The sequence below is a fragment of the Lagopus muta genome, chromosome 16 (genome assembly GCF_023343835.1).
Source record: "Lagopus muta isolate bLagMut1 chromosome 16, bLagMut1 primary, whole genome shotgun sequence".
Lineage (NCBI taxonomy): Eukaryota > Metazoa > Chordata > Aves > Galliformes > Phasianidae > Lagopus > Lagopus muta.
The window spans coordinates 8,887,382-8,912,348 of record NC_064448.1 but is presented as its reverse complement, the minus strand read 5'-3'; the positions used below and the strand labels follow the sequence as shown (position 1 = coordinate 8,912,348).

The 24,967-nt window shown below is 49.5% G+C and overlaps 2 protein-coding genes across 4 annotated transcripts; both read right to left on the bottom strand.

Moving 5' to 3' along the window:
• Positions 1-664: 664 nt before the first annotated feature.
• Positions 665-9,857, bottom strand: PABPC1L (poly(A) binding protein cytoplasmic 1 like). Of its 3 annotated transcripts, XM_048963040.1 has the most exons (16): positions 9,773-9,857; positions 8,879-9,090; positions 8,111-8,304; positions 7,624-7,739; positions 6,883-7,022; positions 6,066-6,160; positions 5,648-5,785; positions 5,117-5,212; positions 4,250-4,516; positions 3,698-3,788; positions 3,303-3,428; positions 3,055-3,188; positions 2,677-2,770; positions 2,110-2,240; positions 1,284-1,373; positions 665-683 (listed from the first exon to the last, which is right to left on the bottom strand). In XM_048963040.1, exons 2-15 carry the CDS (start codon positions 9,069-9,071, stop codon positions 1,290-1,292), a joined length of 1,899 nt encoding a protein of 632 aa, XP_048818997.1. In that variant the 5' UTR covers positions 9,072-9,090; positions 9,773-9,857; the 3' UTR covers positions 665-683; positions 1,284-1,289. The 3 variants fall into 3 exon arrangements, 2 of the variants coding, with proteins under 2 accessions (XP_048818997.1, XP_048818996.1); XM_048963039.1 differs by lacking the exon at positions 665-683 and having other exon boundaries at positions 722-1,373; XR_007380188.1 differs by lacking the exons at positions 665-683; positions 1,284-1,373; positions 2,110-2,240; positions 2,677-2,770; positions 3,698-3,788 and having other exon boundaries at positions 3,075-3,188.
• A 1,500-nt stretch (positions 9,858-11,357) lies between these two features.
• On the bottom strand, positions 11,358-24,253 carry YWHAB (tyrosine 3-monooxygenase/tryptophan 5-monooxygenase activation protein beta). The gene is made up of 6 exons (XM_048963064.1): positions 24,120-24,253; positions 17,277-17,577; positions 16,164-16,287; positions 15,088-15,251; positions 13,720-13,815; positions 11,358-13,242 (listed from the first exon to the last, which is right to left on the bottom strand). The coding sequence occupies exons 2-6, from the start codon at positions 17,568-17,570 to the stop codon at positions 13,186-13,188; spliced, it is 735 nt and encodes a 244-aa protein (XP_048819021.1). The 5' UTR covers positions 17,571-17,577; positions 24,120-24,253; the 3' UTR covers positions 11,358-13,185.
• Between the last annotated feature and the right edge of the window lie 714 nt (positions 24,254-24,967).

Sequence of the window (24,967 nt, the reverse complement as noted above, 5' to 3'; positions counted from 1 at the left end):
CACACAAGCTCTATTAAGAAAGAAGAGCTGCAGGAAGAAGCAGTGCCTTAAAACAGGGAAATTTAGAAGGGTTACCTAGAAAGGATAAAATCCATGTGGATAGTGCCAAATTTGCTTAAGGACACCCTCTCAGAGAGTGGACGGATCAGGAGAGCTGCTGGTCAGCAGTCTGTGTAGTCCTACATGGTGCTTTTCCTGTCCCTGAGGACTGTCACCCTGCCAACACCACGAGCTTCAAGCACTAATTGCAGCAGCCTAGCTGACACATGTCTCTCCTCCAGCACAAACCAAGGCAGAGTACTTGCTGCCTTTCTGCAAAGGAAGCTAACTCATGCTTCGGAAGTGGAAGCATCAGTTCTTTATCAGCATCAGCTACAGGAACAAATAAAACTACAGAACCCAGTAAATTCACTGAAGCAACGATTCATCTGCACTCGTCATTTCCTGGGCAACTGAGTCAGACTGAGTTCCACGTTACATTTCACAAGATGCTTTCAGAAGAGAAGAGAATTAACTTCTACAGCGGTGCAAGGAGGAAGTGGTTCTGCAAGATGCACAGTACACACAAAAAGCAGGATGGGGCATTGAAGGCAAACCAGGGTCAGTGTGAGGGCACAGTTCCAAAAGCAAGGTGAGGTGAGGCGGCTGCTGCTGTTCTCAAGGTTCACTCTCAGTCATGAAGTCTACAAGGAACACAAAGAACCCACACACAGAATTTTCAACCGCTAGAGAACAATTTAATCCAGACAGCAATTCACAGGTCAGCTCTGAGCTTGGATTAACACACAGATTCCTGGTGATTACAAGTCAAGAAACCATCATCTTCAAAGAGGTACGTGAGAGGCCTAATTGCTTACTAATGAACCCATCCCACACTCAGCTCCAACATTTTAAAAGCTTATCTGCTCACAAGGTTCTGCAACGACAGTGGAGAAATCCTAGGGAGGCTGCACCAGTCCTTCACCAGACACACAGGAAAGCAAGATCCTTCCCTGTCTTCCTTTCTGATAGCACAGTTGTTACTATCATAAACACGTGAGGAAATAAAAGTAACAAGTGCCACACACACGAAAAAACACCACATGCAGAATTGTGTCTTTGCAGTACAGTTAAGCCTGGAAAATGGAGGATGAATCACCTGATAAAAAGTGAAATACTGCACACATCCCTAATTGCTCATCAAGCTTCACTTGGTCTGGACAAGAAACCCAGCTCCCAAGCTTCAGAGGCACAAGCCACAGACCCTGAGCAGGCGGCAGCTCATGCAGCAGCGCTGCACCTACCAGGGCTCACTGCAGGAACGGGGCCGTGCTGCCCTTGTGTGACGCCTCCGTGGCCTGGTGCGCCTGGAGAACAGCAACTGCTTCCTCAATCTGATGAGAGAGCACATTTGGGGAAATGCTGAGTTGCACCACCATGGGAACATAGTGCACAAGAACTGCAGTAGCCCAGGTTCCACATTTCAAGGGAGTAAAGAGCTTACATAAATACTAATCCAAGTCTGCTGCCCGTGCCACAAGATGGATCAGCCCTCAAACCTCTGCTGTCTCCTCCCTAAGGAAGGGCTGGAGCATTTCTCCTTTTCCATATAAGTCACAAGTGGCCAGAGAGAGAACTCGCACCTCTCCAACATGAAGCTGGCTGGCACTGCCCAGCAGAGCCAAGGCTCCTCCAAAAAGATGGCAACAGAATAGTGGAAGTGAATTCTGCCTCCAAGCAGCAGCAAGGATATGCAGTAACTCACTTTCATTGTTTTGATGGGAAACAGAAGGGAAACATTCACTAGGACTGTGCCTAAACTAAATGGCAATTTGCCATTTAATTGCTGGCAGCAATTCTCACTCCACTTTTCCCCCCTTTTGCTTCCTATCCACCTCCAAACTCAGAGCTTGGCTGTGCTTTCAGAGAGCTGCTGACCTCTCTTGCTGGAGACAGGCAGGCATGCTATCAGCCTGGGGCTCTTTCTGTTTTCCTTTCACTATGAAAAGGAGCTGTTTTATCTTTCTGTGGTATCAAAGTCCTCGGCCACAGCCAAGGCCAGAGTTCTTGTCTAGCATTTGCAGCAGTAATACTACACCATTATCTGTTTGGACACCACATGCCCCCTACCTTGGAGTGCAGGGATTCAGGGGACTCCAGCAGAAGCAGCAGCTCTGAATTGTCAATCTCCAGCAGCATGCCTGTGATCTTGCCAGCCAGTGAGGCATGCATTGCATGGATCAGGGGGTAGAGCCGCTCACCTGCCCAAAACACCAGGGAGGATGTCAGTGGAAGTCCCTCGCAGTCCCAACTCTATGCTTCCCTCTTACTTCCTCAAACTGCTCTGCTCCCAGCCTTCTGCTGAGCCCAGAGGGATTTCTCACATGAAGGGAAGCTGTCAGATGAAGTCAGACAGCTGCATGGAGCAGCACGGGCAGGATGGAGCAGTGCCTCTCCTGCAGAGTCCACCCCACTGCCAGGCAGTGAATGCAGACAGAGAGGAGGCTGCTCGTTCCATATCCTTCCAACGCAGCCTAGGTAATATTTTTTCCTCCTCCTTTTTAAAGCAACATAATATCAGAGAAATCCAACACAGGCTTAGAGCTTCTCCTATTATCTATGCATTCCCTAGCACATGCAAGTCCATCTGCCCATGCACACACAGACAGGAGGATCTCTGGCAGCCTGGACACCCACCTATCATTTGCTTCTGCTCCTGTGGAGGCGCTGCTGCGAGCATGGATGCCGTCAGCGGCTCCTGCCCTTGGATGTGCACAGCAGGTTCTCCCACCTGCACGAAGAAATACAGAGAAGAGCAGCAGTCAGGCTGGAAGCAAAACACGAGTTGGCCTACAGGAACAGTGCTGATCCTTGGATGCAAGGATGCGCAGTGGGGCATTTTGTCCTCCAGAGCCACCACTGCAAAATCTGGCACTGCCTGCTTGGATCCCAGTGCAAACTTTTGGGGAAAACCAGAGCCAGGCATCACATCTACAGTGCTGCAGGATGAGCGCCTGGAGCTCAGGAAGGGATTCCATCACACCAGTTAGGACCAAAACCAAAGCCTGGCACTACCTGCTGAGCCCCAGGTGGCACACTGCCCATGGGCTGGATGTTCCTCACAGCCAGGGAGTACTTGTACTGCGGGGCACCCCGCAGGGTGGGTGAGGAAGGCACCCGGGCACTGACTGTCTGCGTTCCTATGTTGGCTGCAACAAGGAAGGAAGAGATTGTTAAGCACTATCCCACTCAGCCCCGGGGGCAGCCAGCCCCCAAGCACACCCACTACTGCAGGGTCAGAGTCAGGTCCCCGTGGCACTCACCCACTCTCTGTGCCTGGGGGGGCACACGAGGCACTTGGGTGGACGCCTGTCTCATGGTGCTGATGTTGGACACCAGGCGCCGGGGCTGCACAGCAGCCCTCAGGATGGGGGTGGCTGCAGGGTACGCTGTTGGAGAGATGGAGCACAATTAGTGAAGTTTCTGATAGAAAAAAAAAGCATGGGAGGAGATGTGCTGGGAGGTGGCCGCGGTCAGGGAATGTTTCTGTGGTTAGCCTGAGCCCCAGTGCCTGCCACCAGTGAGCCCTACATCAGGACACCGCATGCTTCTTGAGGTGACAGCTTCCCACGGCCACATGCTTTGTGGTGTCTTTAAGAGAGCGTTCTGATCCCTGAACCAGCCCAGCTGACAGCAAGGGACAGATGGATGCACTCACAGGGAGGCCGGGAGGGCTGCGCACTCCAACGAGTGGCAGGACGGACAGGGACAACTGGGCTGGGGCTGTAGAAAGCAGCTCTGGTTTGCGGCTATGGGAGGAGAACAAGTTATCTGAGGTGACTGGGGAGCTGATCTATATCAGATCAGCATGGCAAAGAGCATCTCAGCAGCCAGGCAAGCCAAAGACCTGCTTCTGATCTTACTGCCTGCGTTTCCTCCCGCAAGTCCATTTAACTCCTCCCCATGTAAGTCTCCATTTCTCCAACCCTCCTGGCTCCCCTCATTCCATTAGGAGATTCCATCTCCACACTCAAACCCTTCCACTAAACTTCTTAGTGACCCAAGGAGCACCCCAGGGCTACCAAACACCAGCTCCCAGTGGGAGCACCTCAGGCCAGCTTTCCTGCACTGACTTTGAAGCCAGGTACTGACACCAAACAGCATCTGTGCAGAACAGAGATATGCTCCCAAATCCTACCAACCAACCCCAGCTCCTCCCCACATACAGCAAATTCAGGTCCCCATGCAAGGCTGTCCCTAAAGGACTCACCTGAGGGATGGGGGGGAGAAAGTACCCTGGGGGAGGCTGGAAAGAGCCAAGAAAAGGGCCAGGCAGTGCCCTCATGGTGGCCAATCTCTGCATGTACTGGTTGGTGAGAATTGCTTTTCTCTCCTCCTTCCTTTGTGCGAGTGCAACGTAGAGAGGCTTAGTGCTAACAATCCGTCCGTTCATTTCAGTCACGGCCTTGGTAGCCTCTTCTGGAGAGGAAAAACATACAAAGCCAAACCCTTTGCTGTGGCCACCCTCTGTCATCACCTAAAATTGGATTAGAACAACACAACTAAGTCCACAGATCAGCACAGCCACGCACAAAGCACACACGGTCAGGGCCCCCCCTGCATGTAGACAGCGGGACAGGGGGATCCCACGGCACCCACACCCAGGGTTAGACAGATTATAGGATGCTCCCAGCTGTCCCAGCCTTTCCCAAGGAAGGAGAGGATGTGTCTGTGTGAAAAAACACAGGTTTGCTAAGTGCAGAGGTCAGAGCCCAGGCCAGCTTAAGATCTGCGATCTCCCTCAGCCCTGCAGAACTCTGTGATGCTGCAGCATCTGATGCTCAGAAGCAAGCAGAGTTGCAGCGTCACACTGGCCCTGAGCTATGCTAGCAGCTGTGCAATATTCAGAGTGATTTGGCTTTAAGGGGCCACATCCTACATTTCACTGAGGCTTGGATAACTCAGCAAAGTTAACAAGACTTGCTGAATCAGAACTGGATAAAAGTGACAAATCTTTCATGCTTGGCTTGAGATACAAGCCATCAGTAGGGAACTGTAGTTCAAAAGGACAATTGCCCCAATCCCTCAGAGGGCTGAGCAGCCAGCCAGCAAAGCCCAAGGACCCTCAACCCCTTACCTTGGCACTGGTGATGGTGCCATAAGGAGAGAATTCCTTCCTCAGCCGTTCATCATCTATCCCATCATCCAGGTTCTTCACATACAGGTTGACCCCCTGCAAAGGGGCAGAAAAAGCAGCTTGGCCTCCTCCCAAGAGTAGATTAGGATCCCAAGATTTACAGCAGATTTTAAAGCTGTTGTTTCATCAGCAGCTCAGCCAGCAGGTGGGACAAAGCCCAGAAAGCACCCCAATGAAATCAGCAACTTCAAGAGGAACATGTGCTTTGCTCACCTGGGGATACACACCCAGACAACTGCTATGAAGTGGCTTCCAAGAACTCAAAAAAATTCCCAATTTTGAGAATAAAATTTTATTTTGGGAAAAAAAAAAAAAAGCAGAGCAGTTTGTTAACCTGGACTTAGAGCTCTGCGCTGACATTGCTTCCCTGGATGTTAGGGAATAGCAACTGGATCTCTGTGTGCTTACCTGTATTGCAGAGGGCACACCTGCAGTGCAAGCACGTGCCAGAGAGCACCCCGTTCCCCTTACCTGGTACCTGCTCACTCGCTCCTGCTTCATCTGCTCAAATTTCCTTTTCAGCTCACTCTGCCGCTCCAGCCGCTTCTGTGCCCGGCCCACGTACACCATCCGCCCATTGATCTCCTTCCCATTCATGTCAGCCACAGCCTGTCAGCAGAACGCAGCTCTGAGACCGGCAGAACTCTTCCCCGCTGCCCCAGTCCCACAGCAAGCAGGCAGGAGCTGTGCCTTCACAAAGCCCACCCCTCCCTGGCCAAAAGGCTGGCTGTACAGCTGCTGCTCGTTCAAGCTCCCGCAGCAATGCTGACACCGTGACCAGTGGGGACATGGAGCTCCCACTCCAGGACAGGGGAGATCTCAAGAGGTGAGCAGAGCCGGCAGCAGACAGCCAAGCTGCCCACCAGCTCCACAGCAAGGAGCTGCTTGCCTTCTGGGCTTCTTCGTGCTTCTCAAAGTTCACAAACCCAAAGCCCCTGGAGCGCCCGGTGTTGTCCATCATGACTTTGACGCTCAGCGTCTTTCCTGTAAGAGGGAAGGAGAACATCGCTGTAAAGAAAGCTCAACACGGGACCAAACAAAGCCACCACGAGACACTGGCCCAAAGGGAAGACTGGGAGGCAGTGGGGAACAGGCAAACAGCACGAGGAACTGCTGGATCCCTGCTGCACTGTGGGAGGCCAGGATGATCCCTCCCATCCAGTATGCTGCTCTCATTGCTGTTGGCTTTTCAGGCTCTTTGGCCACGAGTTTCTCATCTCTTCGATGCATCAACACAAATGTCAGGTTCATATAAATGACATTCACAGATGAGCTGAGCTTGCACTAGGCAAGCATGGCCTATGAGCTGGCACAGCACCAAGCTCTGCTGTGAGAGGCACCCTCCAGTAACAGACTGAACAGGGAAAGCCACCTTTGCTTTAAATTCAAACTCAACATCTCTTATTCCATGGTTCTTAGAACCAGACGGCATTTAAGACAATTTCAAAAACAAATGATTTGTTACTCAGAAATCTAAGGAAACCAACACTTTTCTTGGGTCACCTAATAGTATCCCATCATTACAGGAAAGCACACACAGCATCCTGACAATGCAAATCTCTGCAGTCCTTCAGCCACGTGGTGTTTTAAGTAAGCCAGGTCACAAGAGAAGAGCTCTGTTTCAGCCAAGTGTTCCTCACCTCTCTTTGGGGCCCCCAGCTCACTTCCCAGACATTTGGTTATTTGGCCTCAGCAACAACACTCACCAAACCTGGAGAATATTTCCCGCAGTCTGTTATCATCCATGTCATCCCCAAAGTTTTTGATGTAGACGTTGGTGAACTCCATTGCCCTAGCTCCAAATTCTGCCTCACGCTCTTTGCGGGATTTAAAGTGGCCAACAAACCTGCAGAAGCAAGCAGAGGACCATAAAACCCTCTATGTCCTCTGCAGGGGGAAAACAAGCACAGGCTCACCTGCCTTGGTACAGGCCAAGAGCACAGCTGGGGGTCTCACCCCAAAAGAGAAACTGACAGATGCCACCACATTGCAGCTCCCTTCCTCCAAGGCAGCCCCAGGCTCTTTGGCAGCCCCTTGCCACAGAGAGGAGAGTAGCCCACAAGATCTGAGGTGACATCACACCAGCAGGGTGCTGCTGCAGGACAAAACTGCTTCCTGCCCCAGACTGTATCACCCAGAGGATGAAGACTGAGGACCAGCCCTGCTTTGTAGGTAGTCATTACACTGACTTAACAATAAAACACAGCCCCAGGTCAGGTTCCTCCCCCATCATTAGGAAGGGCTCCAAACCACTATCATGCTGCCATCAGTAAAGATTGCAAGTGGCTCCAGCTATGGAAAGCAGAAATGCATTTCTCAACTGTGAAGGGGAAAGAGGAGATACTGAAGGCAGGAGGCAGCAGCCAGAGCAGGGCTCACGTTAGCTCACAAGCAAGCAAGCACCAAGCCAATGGAGCAGCGCCAAGGCAGCCCCAGGGCAGACTTACACCTTGCGGTCATTGAGGAGCATCCCATTCATGGTCTCAATGGCCCGAGTTGCTGCCTCTTGAGTCTCAAAATGAACAAAGCCGTGGCCACGGGATCCATTTTCATCACAAACCACCTACAAAAGCAGAGCAAAGGAAAAGAAAATGCACAGTCCTGGCTTTCTTCATCCCTGCACATAAGTAAGTCTCAGGGATAACCACCCTTGTTTCCAGTGTTCACCTTCCTTACAGCCCGCTCCCAATGCAGCAGAGCTGTGTTCAGGTGTTTGTAGGCAGCAGGTCAGGGATCAGAAGGAAGAAATAAAGGAAACGTGGGGGAAAAAAAGCCTCCCCTGTCCCCAGAATGCTTCTATCCAGGCAAAGGGTGGAAATCCAAAGGAAACTTAAGAAGTGAAACTAGAAAGTGAATTTTAGCTGGTTGTAACACACTGCCAAGAATGCGGGGATACAGCAGGTCCCCTCCACAGTAGCACAGACAGGGATGTACCTTGCAGGACAGGATGTTCCCAAAGGCTGAGAATGTGTCGTACAGGGCTTTATTGTCAATGGAGTCATCCAAGTTCTTGATAAAGACGTTTCCAACCCCTGACTTCCTGAGCCCAGGGTCTCGCTGCGACCACATGATTCGGACAGGTCGGCCCTTGATCACTTCGAAGTTCATGGTGTCCAGGGCTCGCTCAGCTGGCAAAGAGTGAACATAGAGGAGGGAGGATCGTCACAGGGACAGACTGTTTCCATGTCCCAGAGCCCCTGAGACAGGTGCAGGAATCAGGGACACTGCTGAGCATTTCCTTAAGCTAAACAAGGCAGACAACTTCAGCTCTTGCCAGAAGCACCTGGCAGAAAAGCCTTCACCTTTTAGGCAATTCTACCATTCTGTGCAGTACTGCTGCGGTCAGCAGGATGAGATGGGATGTCAGCAGAGGGAAACTGGGAGAGGAACCTTACTTCTGCTTGGTATAAGCCAACGGGCAACCAGCTGCCCAGCAAAGGGCAGAAGGGGCTTGGATGCCCTTCTTGAGCACAGAGGGAAGAGACCAATCCTCCCAAATCCCAATTACTGCACCATCTCCCAGCCCCTGAGCAGACACAGGTCACCATCCCAAGACAAGAGAGTGCAGACAGGGATTAACGACGGCCCGAACCCAGCATGCGAGGGTATCAGTATCCTTAACAGCTGCCACCCCAGCTCCTCCCACACCCTCCTGAGCCCCAGGTGTGGGGCAGCTCTGCAGGACCGTCTTCCAGAGCTCACCATCTGCTGGCTGCTGGAAGTTTATGTAGGCATAGCCCAGCGATCGGCGCGAGGCCACGTCCCGGCACACCCGGATGGACAGGATGGGCCCCGCAGGTGAGAACTTCTCATAGAGCATGGCTTCGGTCACGTCCGGGTGGAGGTCCCCCACGTAGAGAGAGGCCAACGGGTAGCCGGGGCCACTGGCGTTCATGGTCAAGCACAAAGCTCAGCTGGAGAGGGAGACAGACACACAGCGTGGGTTGGGGACCGCAGGGAACAGCGACAGCCTTGCTTTGGAGCCGTGCTGCCGCAGGGCCAGGAGATGTGCCAGAACCTCCGGGGTTGGCAGCACCAATGGGAGCTCGGGGTTTGTGGGGATATTCTGACGGGGGAAAACCACTCCGGAGTCACCGGCACACATCGCAGCCCCCAGCACAGCACACTGCAGGCGCGGACCCGGGCCTTCCAGCGCTCAAAGGCCAAGAGGAAAGAAGCGGAGCTTCATCCCAGTTAAGTAAGCAGCCCTTTGCCAGCGCGGCTCCGCGCCAACCAGCGCTGAGGCAGAGAGCAGCGCTGCGGGCGGCCCCAAATCAGCACCCGAAGCCATCAGCGCAGGAACGGCGCAGCTCCGGCCCTGACACTTCGCGCTCGCAGCTCGGGAACCCCCAGCGGTGCACGAAAGCGTTCTGCGGACAACGGGGAGGTGCGCAGAGCAACACCTCCGCCACAGGCAGAGCAGAGCAGCGGTCCCAGCCTCGCCAGCAGCCCGAGCCCTCGGACGCAGCCTGGCCACCCCAGGGCAGCGCCGCAGCTCCGGAACGACAGCGGGTAGGGGAGCGGGAGAAGCCGGCCGAGGGCTGAGCGCGGCCCGGCGGGGAGAGCCGAGGGAACCCGCCCCGCTCCCACACTCACACCGACCGCTCCGGCGGCTCCACGCGCAGCACCGCTGCGGCCACCGCCCGCCTCTTCCCGCGGCGGCGCCGGGGGCGGAACGGAGCCGCGCCTCCCCGGGGTTCCTCCCCGCCCTCCGCCAGCTGCCGCCCCGCCCCGCCCCGCCCCGCCCCGGGCGCCGTGCCGCTGCGGGCCGCAGGGTTGCTCTCTGCCGGCTGCCCGCAGTTGAAGTCGAAGTGAGCCGGCGCTGCTCTCCTTCGCAGCGCAGAGCCGTCGTGGCGGAGCAGCGGGCGGGCGGCAGTGCCGGGGCGGAGCGGCGCCGCTCCCGTCGGGGCGCGCACCGAGCGCCGCGGGGCGGCACGGCTTCGTTCTTCTTTGCGGAACAATTGTACCTTCCCCAAAAGATAGAACGATTCGAGATGTGTTCACGTAGCTCCTCAGCACCGCTCTACGGGCGGGGATAAGCGGCCAGTCCCTTTCTGGAGCTGACGACGTCGTTAGCGCGAGTAATAGACTGAGAGTTAGTGTTCATTATAGAATTATTTAGGAGCTCACGCAGCTCTAAAGGCAACGAAGATGCTTCGTTAAGCCGCGCCGCGGGGCCGGCAGCACACCCGATCCAGCACAGCACCTCGGCAGCAGGCAGATGAAGCCCCGCGGCTGCGCTCCGGGATCACGGCGGTGCAGGAGCCGAAGATGCTCTCCGAGCAGGCAGGGCTCGGGCTCCAAACAGCCTCCCCAGCGCTCCCCAAACTGAGATGCTGCTATCCGTGCCTTCCAGCGCTGCTTGCAGGAAGACGCCTCAGCCGTGCACCGCATCGTTATTGCTCTCGCAGCCCACCAGCTGAGGAGTTAACTGGAGCGTGTGCGGGCTGCGATGTGCAATGGGGAGTGCACGCAATGACTGGGGGAGGCACGGCTGGAAAGCCAACCCCTCATTCAGAAGAATGAATTTCAAGTTTCCCCCAGGAAAAAGCTTTAAGCATAGCCGGCCAACAGCAGCGAGTGCTGGCTGACTTCAGTGCATACGTTGTTCATCCATGCAATATGTAGTGACTCGTGGTAAACCAAATACAGATTTATAGTTGCAGTTCTGTTAAGTCCTGCAGTGGCAACACAGCACAAGTGTGACCTCAAGCAGAGAACCTCTTCAGAGCTGGAAGGGTGAGGGACAAAACTCCCTGCAAAGGAGCTGGTAATGAATCACAGAACGGCCTGGGTTGGAAGGACCTCAAGGATCATGAAGCTCCAACCCCCCCTGCCACAGGCAGGGCCACCAACCCCCCCTTTAATATCAGCCCAGGGCCCCGTTCAGTCTGGCCTTGAACACCTCCAGAGATGGGGTGTCCACAGCCCTTCTGGGCAGCTGTTCCAGCACCTCACCACCCTCTGACACCCAAACTAAATCTCCCCTCCTTCAACTTAAAACCATTTCCCCTTGTCCTGCTATTATCTGCCCTTTCAAAGAGTTGAATGCAGTTGGGTGAAGCATGAGGGCCTTTGGGAAAGCACCAGTCGACTCACACAACCCAAGATCTGAGCAGGTAATAAAAGGAAGTGGTGATTCAACTGCCACAAGAAGGATGGCAGACACAACAGGCACAAACAACTGATAAAATTTTTTTATTATTCACTTTTGAATTCTTTTACACTTTCCTGATTATTTCGTGTAAGGTGAAACTAGAACTGTTTAAAAGACATACACAAATCTAGTACATCAATAACCAGGTTTTTCTTTTTGCTATACTATTCTCACAACCACATGTGTGCTAGGCAATATAACCGTCACAGAAGCAAACTTTAGGCAGAATACTGGTCAGTAAAAACAAAGCGAGAAGAGCTACCAGATATACAGACAGGCTCGGTTCCACATTCACTACTGCATTTATCAAGCGCCAAGTATTAACTGCACAATTTGTTCAGCTAGTAGAGGGGAGTTTTAAAATCAGTGCATGAAGTTCTCTTGAGCAGACAGATGGACAGACAAACAGATGGAGCCTATCCCTAAGTGGAATGTGAAGGCAGGGGATGATGCCGCGAGGCTGAGAGGTGACCGACCCTCATCTCTTCCACTGCATTATTCACACAACTCTCACTAGGTTTTATTCAATGGGACATGTTTGAAACATAATGGGTGAGGACATGGGGAGCTCAAATATTACAAGCTTACAGATGGGTAAGGTCTGCATTCCAGTACAATAGATGGGAAATCCTGAATATTTGAGCCAGATCTTGGAATTACAAAAAAGAAAAAGAAAAAAAGGCAGATGAGCTGAAGACTCCAACAGCATTGGCAGCTCTCAAGCATCCGAGGCAGAAACCTGCCCTCAGGTCTCACCTGCCGTATCGACACCAGCCACAATCAAACAAAGGATGATGTGTGTGTGTGTGGAGTCTAAAATTGCTTCGATGGAGTTTCAACAGGTAAAAGGGTCAAGGATGAACAGAGTGGGAGGGGTGAAAGTCTTCTATAAAGCAAACTTAAAGAAGGCTCCGTGGAGTAATTAAAAGGCTTTTGAGATAAATTCAGAACGGGAATACCATGGAGTTTTCGATTCACCCAAGAGTATAGTAATGCAAAAGTGGCAGATCACTTCATGGTATCATCCAAACTAATAAGGCCATTCAAAAAATTGAATCTTCTGCTATTGCAAGTCCATGACAGTGAACCAAGAATTCTCACTACTGAAGAATATTGAAGATATAATTAAGTTATTGCTGTGGGAAGGGGCTTAGTCATGCATGTTGTATGAGCACAAAACCACTTTTAGAAGTCAAATCCCAGTTATTTGTCAGTGTAGAGTTTGGAAATCAAGCTGCTAGCTCCCCCATTACTCTCCTCCTCAACACAGACCTGGTCCTCAGAAAGATAGGATTGACAAAGTGAGCTTTTGACTGAAAGCGGTGCCTCAGACTCGGTTAAAAATGTCCACAGAGTGTGCCTTGAACTAACTCATAGCAGTGTGTTACTAACTGGAATGCCATACATCGGATTGTTTTCCTTCCATGCCCCAGTGTCACAATAGAATCTCTATAACTTTCTGTACAACTTTACAACAGAATTGTACTTCGACTATTTCGCTGCCAAATTTGACTTTCCACTGTTACATAATTGATGCCTATTTTTCTACCAATAAGAGTTTTGCAAAGTCAATTGCAATCACAAAACCCATAATCACAGTGTTCAGTTAAAAATATAAACACGGTAATCGTAACTGTAAATGTTTGTAATAGGAAAATTCGGAATGCCATTATAATAACCGACCTCCATTTTCAGTACACAGAACACCAACCCACCGTTTTTTACCCCACAGACAGTTTTTGCTACGTTGAGGTTGTGAAAGTCGATGTACTATTCTTTTTGCTTGTCGCACAAAGGGATATATGTGTAGGATACAGGGTGACATTGAACATATAGTGAAGCGTGACAGCCATTAGTTCTCTCCCTCCCCAGCATCACCTTCATCTCCCTGGTTTTCCGACGTCCATAGCTGTAAGCAAACAGAAATACATGTTCATGCCTGTTTGTTCATACATGTTTCACAGAAAGCAGACTGTTAATTACAACCAAGTAAAGGGAAGACAGCATAATTAGCAGCTGTGCAATTCTCTCAGCTAAGAGTCACTGAGAGCTGAATTGAATAGTAAAGATAAAGGACAAACTAGAAAATGGGTAGAGGGTTACAAGTCAAAAGCAAACTGTTTTCAAGCCAAACAAGGGCAGTCTGGCTGTTGTGAGCAGGCACACTGCGCTGTACTACAGAAAGGCTCTTTGTTGCAGTGGTTAACAAGTGGTCTCTGACTGGTCTGTTGCAAGAAGCAGTGCAGTTAGGACACTGACTTAATGCTTCACAACAAGTGTTTTCAGAGGCACAGAACTACATGAATCTTCTGCTGTGTCCCACTTAGAGTCCAGCTGCCTTAAGCAGCAGCAGCGCAGAGCGCAGCGTTTGCCCTGTGCTACTTACAGTGAGGTTGTCCCTAAGCAGCTGCATGATGAGAGTGCTGTCTTTGTACGACTCTTCATTCAGCGTGTCCAGCTCTGCTATTGCTTCATCAAATGCCTAAAACATGCAAGAAAAAAAAGCACTTTCACTCTGCTCTCTGAACTCATTTCTGCCTACACAAATCACACATATTTGTAACAGCTTCCATATTTTTCTTTTCTACCAAGAAAAGGAAACCAGAGTAAGCACCAGATTGCTAAACAACCAGTGGGAAAAGAGAAGTCTCCACGAGGGGCCAGATTAAGGCCAACAGCAAGTACTGAAGAGGCAAGCACACACTGCTATATTGAACAATGACTCACATAGCTGAAAGTGAGGTCTAAGAGAAAATAGCAATACTTTTAATAGCAATACTTTAATTAAAGGAAAGGCAAAGGCCTCAGTGGTTTAAAGTGACAGCAGGAGAGAAAGGTACTGCTCAGTTGATACATAATACACACAAATAAGTAGGAAATAAAATGAAAGTCAAGAGTTGGGTGTTTTTTTTGAGGGTAGAGTAGGATTCTTTGTGCCAGATTTCTTTTCAAAGCAGTACAGCACACCAAGAATGTTTAACAGATTGAAAGCCATGCTGCCCATCCACCTGTTACACATGAAAATGCACACTGCAGGTCAGAGCTGAGAGCCACAATTAGAGTGCCCTCTCTCAATCAGGTTTCAAACAGACGTAAGAATATTAACTAAAAAAAAAATGATCAGGAATAGCAGCAGCATTTTGCACAGAAAAACTTTAGTATCTGTTACAAAATATTGTTCAAATGTGTATCAAGAACACAAAGATTCAGCTGATGCCATATTATTCAAGTCACTACCAGTTATCATTCACAGATGTAAAATATGTTCCACTTCAGTCTTCTCCCCACAACAGGATTAAAGCCTAAACTGGACAGTGACAACTTATTTGTTTGGCACAAACCATCACACGAGCTCCTTTTGGTCTCTGGAGAGAGGTGAGCATGCAAACAAGGCAACACTTCGCGCTACGCCTGTAGAAGACAACGCTCCACATATCAGCTATGTGTTCAAATTTAAATCAATTTCACTTTAAGCTGTTTTCAAACTTGACACAAGGACATTTTCAGGTAATTAAGTGAACATAAGAATCACTTGGTCTCCCCTGTCATTGGATCAACTGCACCAGCAAATCAGCTGTACTGATGGCTAAGCTAAGTTAACTTACCTGAAAACATGTCAAGATGACTATAGCTTAAAGATGACAATATAATTAAGGAATTTCATCTGAGAAAGCATAATCACCTACAGGGTGCTACTGTAACCATGTAATTATCTCCTTAGCACACACACAAATTGGTAACAGAGTCTGCTTACCGTCTTGGCCAGATTACAGGCTTTTTCAGGAGAATTGAGTATCTCATAATAGAAGACAGAGAAATTGAGAGCCAACCCAAGTCGAATGGGGTGCGTTGGCTGCATCTCTTTCTTGCTAATTTCAAATGCCTCCTGGTAAGCTTGCTGAGAGTTTGCTACCGTTGCTGCAAGAAGCAATTACAAGCATATTAAGGCACAGTACATCACTGAACTTTGTGGTGCTTGCATTCTTAGTCCAGACTATTTATGCCACTAGGGATTTGTAAAACCACAAAGGCACTCAAGGTTCTTTCAGTGATTTCAGAGGGAACAGCCTCTGGCTCAACTACTAAGGCCAAAATATTTGTTCAGATAAAGGCTTGGGCTATAGCATTTAAATTCCAATAAATGCAGACAATACAGTATGGGGGAAAGGAGTTTATCTAAACCACACACTTAAACTCTCCTGAGAGAGAAACTGTCCACAGGCAGGTCATGTACTCAGAACCTCAGTATGGCCTTTGAGAAGAAGGCAAACAGTCCTTCCCTGCCTAATGGGTAATGATACATTCAAGAATGATGGCAAACTAAGCTTACAGTTGTGGACCAGACCAAACATCCACCAAGAATTCGGGCATAATTCAGTGTTGCTTCAACACTTTGCAAGATTATCTGGCTTAAGACTCAGTAAACCAACATCCCACACCTCTGCAAGCAGAAAGCTTGCAAACATAGAAGAATTGTGAGATAAATGCATAGTTGGAACAAAAATGATAGCAACAAAGCATTTTTCATGGGAAAAAAAAAAAAGCTCTCCTCCTCCAAGCACCAGACAAACAATTTCATGCTACCAAATAAACTTAAAAATCGTAGAGTTTGGGGGTTGCAAGCAGAATTTGACTGATGTGATGAATGCTGGTTAATCGCTTCTATTAATTTCACAGAAACTTGCTTCGCTAAAAGCAACCTGCACTGCACTCATCTTCCAAACCATAAAGCACCAGCAGAAAAGAAAGAAAGAGGAGAAAATGAGAAGCGTTCCCTACACTTTATTCTGCCCAGAGCCCAGGAGGATGAGAGCTTTCACCTCTACCTACTTTGCTTATTGTCCCCAGACGCCACCTCTGACAGGTATCTGTAGTAATCGCCTTTCATTTTCAAATAGAAGACCTTGCTCTCCGGCTGCGTGGCATTGACAATCAGGTATTTATCCAGGAGTTCCTGAGAAAGGAAACTTGTTTTTTTCCCCAAGTCATAAAAATAATGTCTGAAACAGAGCCTCCATCACAATGGTACGCACAAACTGTTAGAACATCAACATGGGCATTCGTGTGTCAGTCACTGCGATGTTCCCTAAACTCAGAAAGGAGAAAAGAAACCCCTTGGATCCTCAGCCTCAGCAAATCTGCTCTGTTGAAGCTACTGAGAATCACTGCTGCAGCACCTAATGGCTATCAGAGCTTAGTACTGCAAGTATTTTCCTAGAAATACACTGGAGCAAACCTACACCCACAAGCAAGCTAATGAAGAGCAGCAGCTTGCCATTAGCACAAATGCAGTCACTTTTCCCACCACAAGCTTCAATTCTGTTCACATCAGTGAATCTGTAACAAACTGATTCTATCTGCAGCTCCAGCTGAAAACCTGAACAGTGACACAGACAGCACATCCACTTCAGAAAGAGGTGGAAAGACTGGGAGTACTGACATCATCTGCTCCTGAGGGCAGACCTGTAGCAAAAAGAACAGCAATATCAAGGACCCCTCTCATTTAAGAGAAAGAAACACCAGAACTAACTTTGGGGAAGTGCAAACCCTCTCCATCCCCTAAAAGGTACTGAACAATCCTCAGGAAGTCAGCATTCATTACCAAAACAACTTCAGCAAACAGCAAGCTTTTCAGCAGGATTTACACTATTGCTAAACTCATGTTCGTGCTGAGCACTGGCCAGCAGTCAGGCAGTCTTCAACACTGCCTTGGTCATTCCTATTTAAACAAAATGCTATTTTTAAAACGTGTAAGAATCCAAAAAATTCCTTAAGAAACAAACTAGATTATTCAGGAGCTACAACTGGACTTAAACCTGTGGTTAAGCAGAACCGTTTCCCTGCTACGGTGATGCAGTATCTACAACCCTAATAAGATTCCTTAAGGCTCTCTGAAGAATACTGCAGTACTAGCTACTGTTATTTTTGCTGTTGGATTATTACCAGAACATCATTGCAGATATCTTGCAATTCAGCCTCAATTTTCTCACGATATTCTCTTCCCATCTGCTGTTTTTTCTCATTCCTCTCTGTTTTCTGTTCAATGCTGGAAATCACACGCCAAGATGAGCGGCGGGCACCGACCACATTCTTGTAGGCAACTGAGAGGAGATTCCTTTCTTCATTGGACAGTTCATGTCCTTGCTCAGTGACAGCCTTCATAGCAGCAGCCATGTCATCGTAACGCTCGGCCTGCTCAGCCAGTTTGGCTTTCTGTACCAACTCACTCTTATCCATGGCTATCCTGCAATCCGCGGGGAATAAAAACAGAAAAATACTTTTAGGTCATCTATATAGCAAAAGTTAATGCTGATGGGTGAAGGACAACTCACAGTCACTAAAAGCTGGCAAGATTACCCACTCCAGTAGACATGTTTTTGTTTTGTTAAAAAAAAAATGAGAAATAACAATTTACATGAAGGAATTATGTGTAATTACAACCCTGAAAGCACATAACCATTATTCCCCATCCTTCAGTGAGGAATGAAATGAGCACAAAGGTCGGCACATCAGTATGTTCTCTGCACAAGTCTCTCCTCTTTCCCATACTGGCCACAGCTCAGCCTGGGGCACACCTCATGCTCCAATGCAGAGCCTTCCTTTGTATTGGTTGTGCATTGGTCTTCATCAGCAGCTGTTTCAGAGCACAGAGCACCAGGACAGCTTCTCCTGGCACCTGTATCTTCTGCTCACTGCAGATGTTTCTGTGGGAATGTACCACACCACTACAGACAGCTGTCAGCAACCACAGAAAATAAATATACTGCTCTTCCAGAAATGTATTCTTTCTAGACAGACAGACACACCTCTAAAATGGGCAATTCCACACGCCTAGGGTGGCTGAGGATTCAGGCTTCTAAGATCCTTAAGTAAACTGACATTCACAGAAATGAATGGGATGTGGCTGCATAACAGTCACTGCTGCAAAACCAACTGCTCATATGGAAACAACTTGTTTGTCATCTCTGGTGGCTGCAGCTAAACTGCACCAAGAAAAACACATCACTCAACCTCTGTGTCCTGAAGAGCTTCAGCAAAGACAAAATGATGCTAGAGAAGAACTTGTCAGTAAGCAGACTGAGTGCTGCTTGTTCCTACCAGGCAGCAGCACCATGCAGTTACTTGGCCATCACACTAACGTTGTATTCCACCAGCTGGGCCCCAGTTTGAAGGAAAACAAGATGAGTCTCCATGAGGAGGACTTCAATGCCTCACAAACTCCCAGGTGTTCAGATCTATCAGTTTACCCACACTCTTAAATCTGCACTTCCTGACAGGCCCAGGATGGTCATTTCTGTTAGCACTGAGCAGTAAGATTCCTTTCTTGCTCCTTCAAGTCAATCAGGGCTCTCAATGTCTAGGCCAAGATGTCTGCAACCAGAAATTTTCAGTCTGAGACCAAAACAGCTTACAAACAACTCTAAAGGAACAGGAAAAAATGAATGAGAACAATAAATTCCTAATTGGCTTTCACAGGCTTCTATTAACTAGGCAAGAGACTGCAGCCCTACTTACAGGACTGACGATGCACTGGTGCACATATACACATATATAGTGAGGAAATCAGCAGTGTTTACCACTGAGAGGATCTATTGCATTTACAACTGCTGCAACTTCCAAAACCATTCCCTTAACTCAGCAGTGTTTGATTATGTGCTTCACATAGCAAGTAATGCCATCTCTTCACCCATGAACACAGCACACTTGCAGAATGCTTTTTATGTCACAAGAGCCAACTTTAAATAACAGGACATCTAAACAAAACTTCCAGCTTCCTCAGTCTGCACAGCTCCTAGGAGGAGTTTTACTGCCATCATCTTCTCTTCCTTTCAGGGAACACAATTATACACTAGAAAAAGCCTGCATGCTGAAGCCCTGAGGCAAGCAACACCAGCAGTTCACATTTTGCCGCTGAAAGGCCAGCATGATCTCTGACCTGCATTCTGCCAATAGTGGTCTGACATGCACACAAGTCATTGGTCCAGAATTCTGTTTACAAACACAATATAGTTTAGTTTGGAAATGCTGAAGAGTTTGTTTTATCAAGCTAGCTGACATATTTATCTTTGGATGCAAGTCAGTTTGTGGCAGCCAATGGGTTCGTGTAAGGACGTGCTAAGGAAATCAGAGGGAACTGCAAGGACAAAGTGCTAGTGGATAAGAGAGCTCCAGAAACCACTGTAACACATCAGCTACACAGCCAAAGCACTAGCACAGAGCATTCCAACGCTGCTTCTCAAATAACTTTCTTCAGTAGCATAAATTCATGCACATCTTAAATGCAACTCAAACTCATTACTGAAGATGGAGCTTCTCAGAACTTCACTGGCTTAAATTAAGAATTCATTATACAGGGGTTTGAAGTGCCAATTTATCTTAATATCTGTACTCTTAGCGTGTTTGCTATGAAACGACAAAGTACTATTCCATAAAACGGAGTTAACAGCTTAAATGCAGCAAGAAAATCGTTGCCCACACCAAGATGTCTGTAACCCACCAGTAAGCCTACCATTACTTCAGTCACAAGGTGCTGTGTAAAGAACACCAGTTTATTCTCCATTGCTTACCTTGCTAGAAGCCTGAAGAGCTTTGTAGAGCTATGCTGGCTTGAGCTCCAAAAGAGGGAGGTGTTTGCCAGAAGGAAAAAAAGATACAAGGAAAGGAGTGATGTTTGAAAAGGCAAAGAGGCAAGTATCACTTATAACTAGTCTCTCCCATAAAGGAGATGGAAGCCACACTAACAACGGATCAGTGTGCCACAGTCTGAAACAAGCAAAGCCTAGAGCTGAAAAGTAGTCCTAGGCCACAAACAGAAGCCAGCTAACAAAGGTTACCTGCAGCTAGGAGCCAGACACACAGAGGTGACAAACAGGAGGCCAACAGGAATGATCTACTCTGGTGCTAATGAAGCCATGCCATGTCGGCAAAAGGGAAGAGGGAAGATGGAAAAAGGAGGGAAGACGTGCAGATCACAGCCATGGAGGAGTTGCAGAAGTTGCCTGTTCTAAGCGGAAGATTCTCAGATTTGTAAATACAATGAAAATTCTTAAGATTGCCTTCTTAAGAATCTGTTAACGACAACTTAGCAGCCCTCGGGAAGAGGTGGCTGGACACCACTTACAGTAAGGAATGCCACTACTAGCCAGCAGCTGCAGCCATCAGTACAAGCAGCCAGCAACTCAAAGCACTCTGATTCCCCGCACTCAAAGTAAGACAAAAACCATCTCTCCCTCACACAGCCTAAGCTCTTCCAACCTGCACGGGATGGCACGTATTGACTGAAGAAAATTACAACTGCTTACTTCCCTCCCCACAAAAAAAGTTTGACATCTGCGTAGGTGAGAGCTGCTACCATTACAAAATACCTCAGGTAGAGGTCAGGAGGTTTATAAATGCTTGGCTGCTTTCAGTGCAAGAGGCAGTAAGGAGGGGAAGGCGTGCCCACACAGCACCTGAAGTCAGTGCACCCAGAGCTTTTAGAAGAGTGATGCACAACATTGGAAGTTTACATGTCACTAACAGCTGAAGAGCAAACCATGTAGGCAGCGTTCTTCAGAAGACTGCAAGTGCTCGAGGAGGACTGCATCGTGCTGCTCAGCAGTTACAGCATCTGCTTGTGGCCTTCGCTGCTTCCAGGCTCAAGGAACTGTTTTAGGACAAAGCCAAAACAGATCGGAAGTAACTGAGATTAAAGTCTAGGAACTAGATGAAAAATGACACTGAAAAAAAATATCTGGCTTATGTAACATATTGAACTGACAAGACAATAGTAATAAGCTGATCCTGGCCTGAACTCTGCCTGTTCTTCTGATGCTAATTAAGTCATCGATTGCTGTGTATTGTTTTTCTCCTCACAGCAACTATCAGAGGCTGTCAAATAAACACTTCCACCTCATTATAAAACTGGTGCAACTACTGGTTTGACAAACCCATCACTAATAAGTAGAGATGCAATTTAACAGACGTTTCACTGTGAGAAATGAGTGTAAAATCAGATTCAGTGAAATGTGACACAATCATTTCTTGGTCACAAACTGTGGAGATCCATTCAAATTATAACAGGAAAAGCAGAAATGTGGTATAGCTCTTGTGGTTCAGCTACCAACGTGTGAACATACCTTACAGGTTTGTGGATAGGCAATTAATTACAAAATTAAACACGCCTGTGAGGTACGTTCCATTCTATATCCACATTTCATATTCTATTTCTGCAATTATTGAGACTAACAGCTTTTGAGTTATTTCTAAAACAAATGGCAAAGCCACAATTCAGGGCACACATGCTGACACTGGAGCTACAATGCTGGCAGAACCTGTGCGACACTGATGGCAGTCACCAGCAAGCAGGCATCACTCAGTCAGTATTTTCTGCAGGAAAGGAATTGGCCCCCTTTAAACGGAGTGTGAGGAACCTTCTTTGCTTTATCTCAGGAATTTCACTTCATTATTTTTGTCTCTCTATTTCAGTTCCCTCCAAGGCAACCATCTATTGTTAAACAACTGATCAGAAAATGGACGTCTGCTACGATCAGAACACTGAATTCTTCTACAGCTCCCCTCAGCTGGGCTACAAAACTTCAGTAAAATATACCGCATGCTTAAGGAAGGAAAAAGAGACTGGTTTCACAGCTGCGATATTCTCGCTGACCTTGCATAGCACGTAACACCAACCTCCTCTGTACCTGCTGGTTAGAAATACATCCCGGCCTTCAGTGCTAATCATCCTGCAAACGTTAAGATAACATTAACATTCTAGAAAGCCGTGCCCCAATTTGCTCAAGGCCGCTTCCTGCCACCAGTAATTGTTTCTCCCTAAAACTGACCAACACCATTTCGGACCAATGCTACACAAGGCTTTCAATCTCTGCAAATAACCATGGGATTTTTCTATCAGAAGTAACAAGAGCACGGATGGAAACTGATATTGTGTGGACAACTTAAATTTAGTGACTGCAGCTTGCTGTCCCTAATGACTTTTGATGAGGAACTTGAGGCTGAGAAGCACTGCACTGCTACATACCTACGGCACTTCACACAGGACAGCTGCAGGTGGAGACAAGCACGCGGTTCCAAAGTACAACATACTTACCTGGTAACACCTTGTGGTACCAATGAGTGAGCTTTTGGCCCCAGTCCAAGTGGAAATAGCGAGTTATCCCAAAAAATCTCCCCCCAGGCATAAAATCAATGACAAACTAATGTATTTGTATCACAGGGAAACCACTTTTGTTAATAACAGTCTGAAAAACATTTCTATTACAGCATGGAGCAAAAAGCTGGGCCGTATAAAAGACACTAAAATAAGGCCTAGCCCTGCTGGGATTTATGAGGACACCAGACAGACTGCAGTACTGGCTTTTCATCCCATCGTTCAAATTGTTATTTCCTTAGCTCCTCCTCATCGGGGTTTATTCACATACAGCACAAAAAGCTGCATACCAGCAAAGGCCTGCTTACAAAAAAAAAAAAGGACTCAACATCAAAATAGCGGAGATCAGAACATGCAGTACTGACATAATGAGGTTGAGAAAACTGCACCAGGCCCATCTGTGCAAGGAGTCTACTACCTCATTGGTACCAATTTAATAAACCAAGTGTTACATAAACTGTATTTTTGTAGGTTTTTAATATCAAGGGTGAAGGAAAGCATTCACATTGTTTTCTAGACCAGTTTGCATCTCCATATTACTCTCAAACAAAAGCAAGCTTCTCTTTTAAATACGAGCATTACAATGTCTGGCTGAGGTCGTGCAGCAGTGCATATGTGAAGACACAGGTATTCCTACAGCCACCAATGCTCCACAACCTTATGAACTCTTTTGTAGGAATGTAGCTCTTATAATGCTGCATGATAGACAGTTTTTCTTCCTACCACAAGAAAAATTATTTTTACTGTTAGCGAGAAATTTAACTAAGTAACTGATTTATACTGCAATGGCTGCACGAGATACATTTCTGCCCTACACCCTAACAGTCACTGTGTCTCACTGACTTCCTATCATTCCAATTAATATCTGATCATACATACCTCAAATAAGGCCTAAAGTTGTCGGCTCTGGGTTACTACCCAACCTTCTTACATGTTGGGGACAGCGCGAAGTCACCTTCTGTCTCTCTGCAGTCCTCCCTAAACTCATCTCTACTCCCAAATACGAATAATTAAGAATTAAAAATAACACCATCGATATTACGTCCTCCCCCGTAGCACCGGGGACGTTTCTCCGATCACCTCTGCTAAACCCGAGCGGGCTCACACGGACGAGCGCCGCCCCAGGGCTGCCTCGAGCAGCTCCCGGCTTCGCGAGCGCCGCGAGAAGGCCCAGAGCCCGGAGAGGGTCGCGAAGGGAGGAGCCCTCGGGAGGAGGGGGCCGCGAGCCGGGCTCGGCCCTGCCCCGGGGGCGGATCGCCTCCTCCCCTCGCCCCGGCCGAGCCCTTCACGGGCGGCGACAGAGGGCGCGGGCCCGCGGCTCGGCCAGGTGTGCGCGGCCTCGCCCCGCGGCAGCGCAGTGACTCAGGCGGGTGGGGCTGGTCCGGGAGCCGGCCGGGAGGCGGCGCCCCCCGCGCGGGCTCCGCAGCGGCCTCCGCGGCGGGGTCGCACCGTTACTCAGGGCGGCTTCGCTCCGCCGGCGCCGGGAGAACGGAGGGACGAAGCGGCGCGGCCTCCTCCACCCCCCAGGCAGCGGGGCGGGAGCGGCAGGCCTCCCCCGCCCGCTCCCCGGGCTCCGGCGGGACCGCGGCGTTGCGGCCCGGCCGGGGGGCGAGGCGCGGGCGGCCGGAGACCCTCACCTGGCGGGGGGGCGGCACGCACCGCAGCCTGGATCCCGACGGGCGAGGCGACTGGAGCGCGGCGGCCGCTCGGCGCACGCACACACACCCTGCGGAGCTGCGGCCCCGCTTCCGGCGCTGAGGACACGCCCCTTCCGGCGTCGGGGGGAGGGCGGGCACCGCCTCCCGATTGGGCGAACGGCGGCGGGCGCCGGCCGGCCTGCGGTCGCTATAGCAACGCGGAGGGAGGCGGGAGCGTAGCCGCGCGTCGGTCCCGAGGAGGCGGCGGCGGAAAATGGCGGCCGCGGGGCGGGGTGCCGAGCGGCTGATGGGTGTCGGTGCGGCGGCCGCGCTTCCTGCGGGTTGAGCCGCGCGCTGCCGCCGTTGAAAAAAACAATAAATCCCCCCGAGATCCTTATCTGAGTGCTGGATTTTGTGTGGGTGCGACCACGGGCATCGGGGAGGGAGCGTGCCGGGGCCCGATGTGAAGAACTCTGAGGAGTTCGGTGTTAGGCGGGCGTTTGGGAACCGCAGCAGCGCCGCCCTCCCGCCGTGCCGTGGGCCCGAAAGCCGAAGGCTGTCCGATGGCGGGATGGCGGCCTGCCCTTCACACGCGGCCCCGCTCCTCGCAGAGCCGCATCGGGATCCCGCCTGGCCGTGGCAGGGCTGAAGCAGCTTCCCGCTTCACCTCCGTCCGAAGCTCGATGGCTGTGAAGCCGGGAGGAAGGTCGCTCTTAGCCCCGTGCTGGCTGCAGCAGCGAGCCCGGCCCGGTCACTGCCGTCCCCCCGGGTTTCTCCTCCCCAGAAGAACCGTTCTGCTCCCTCTCTCACCCGCCACTTCCCTGCTCTGTGCCCCGGCTGCTCCCAGT

What these genes read in the sequence shown, in the direction of transcription:
- YWHAB (XM_048963064.1), bottom strand. Translation starts at nt 17,570, where the DNA reads ATGGATAAGAGTGAGTTGGTACAGAAAGCCAAACTGGCTGAGCAGGCC. An exon ending in ATATCTGCAATGATGTTCTG is followed by an intron (nt 16,288 to 17,276) that starts GTAATAATCCAA and finishes TTCCTTTCTCAG; the next exon opens with GAACTCCTGGATAAATACCT. An exon ending in TGCTTAGGGACAACCTCACT is followed by an intron (nt 13,243 to 13,719) that starts GTAAGTAGCACA and finishes GTTTGCTTACAG; the next exon opens with CTATGGACGTCGGAAAACCA.
- PABPC1L (XM_048963040.1), bottom strand. Translation starts at nt 9,071, where the DNA reads ATGAACGCCAGTGGCCCCGGCTACCCGTTGGCCTCTCTCTACGTGGGG. An exon ending in GCACCATCACCAGTGCCAAG is followed by an intron (nt 4,517 to 5,116) that starts GTAAGGGGTTGA and finishes ATCCAATTTTAG; the next exon opens with GTGATGACAGAGGGTGGCCA. An exon ending in TGCCACCTGGGGCTCAGCAG is followed by an intron (nt 2,771 to 3,054) that starts GTAGTGCCAGGC and finishes TTCTTCGTGCAG; the next exon opens with GTGGGAGAACCTGCTGTGCA.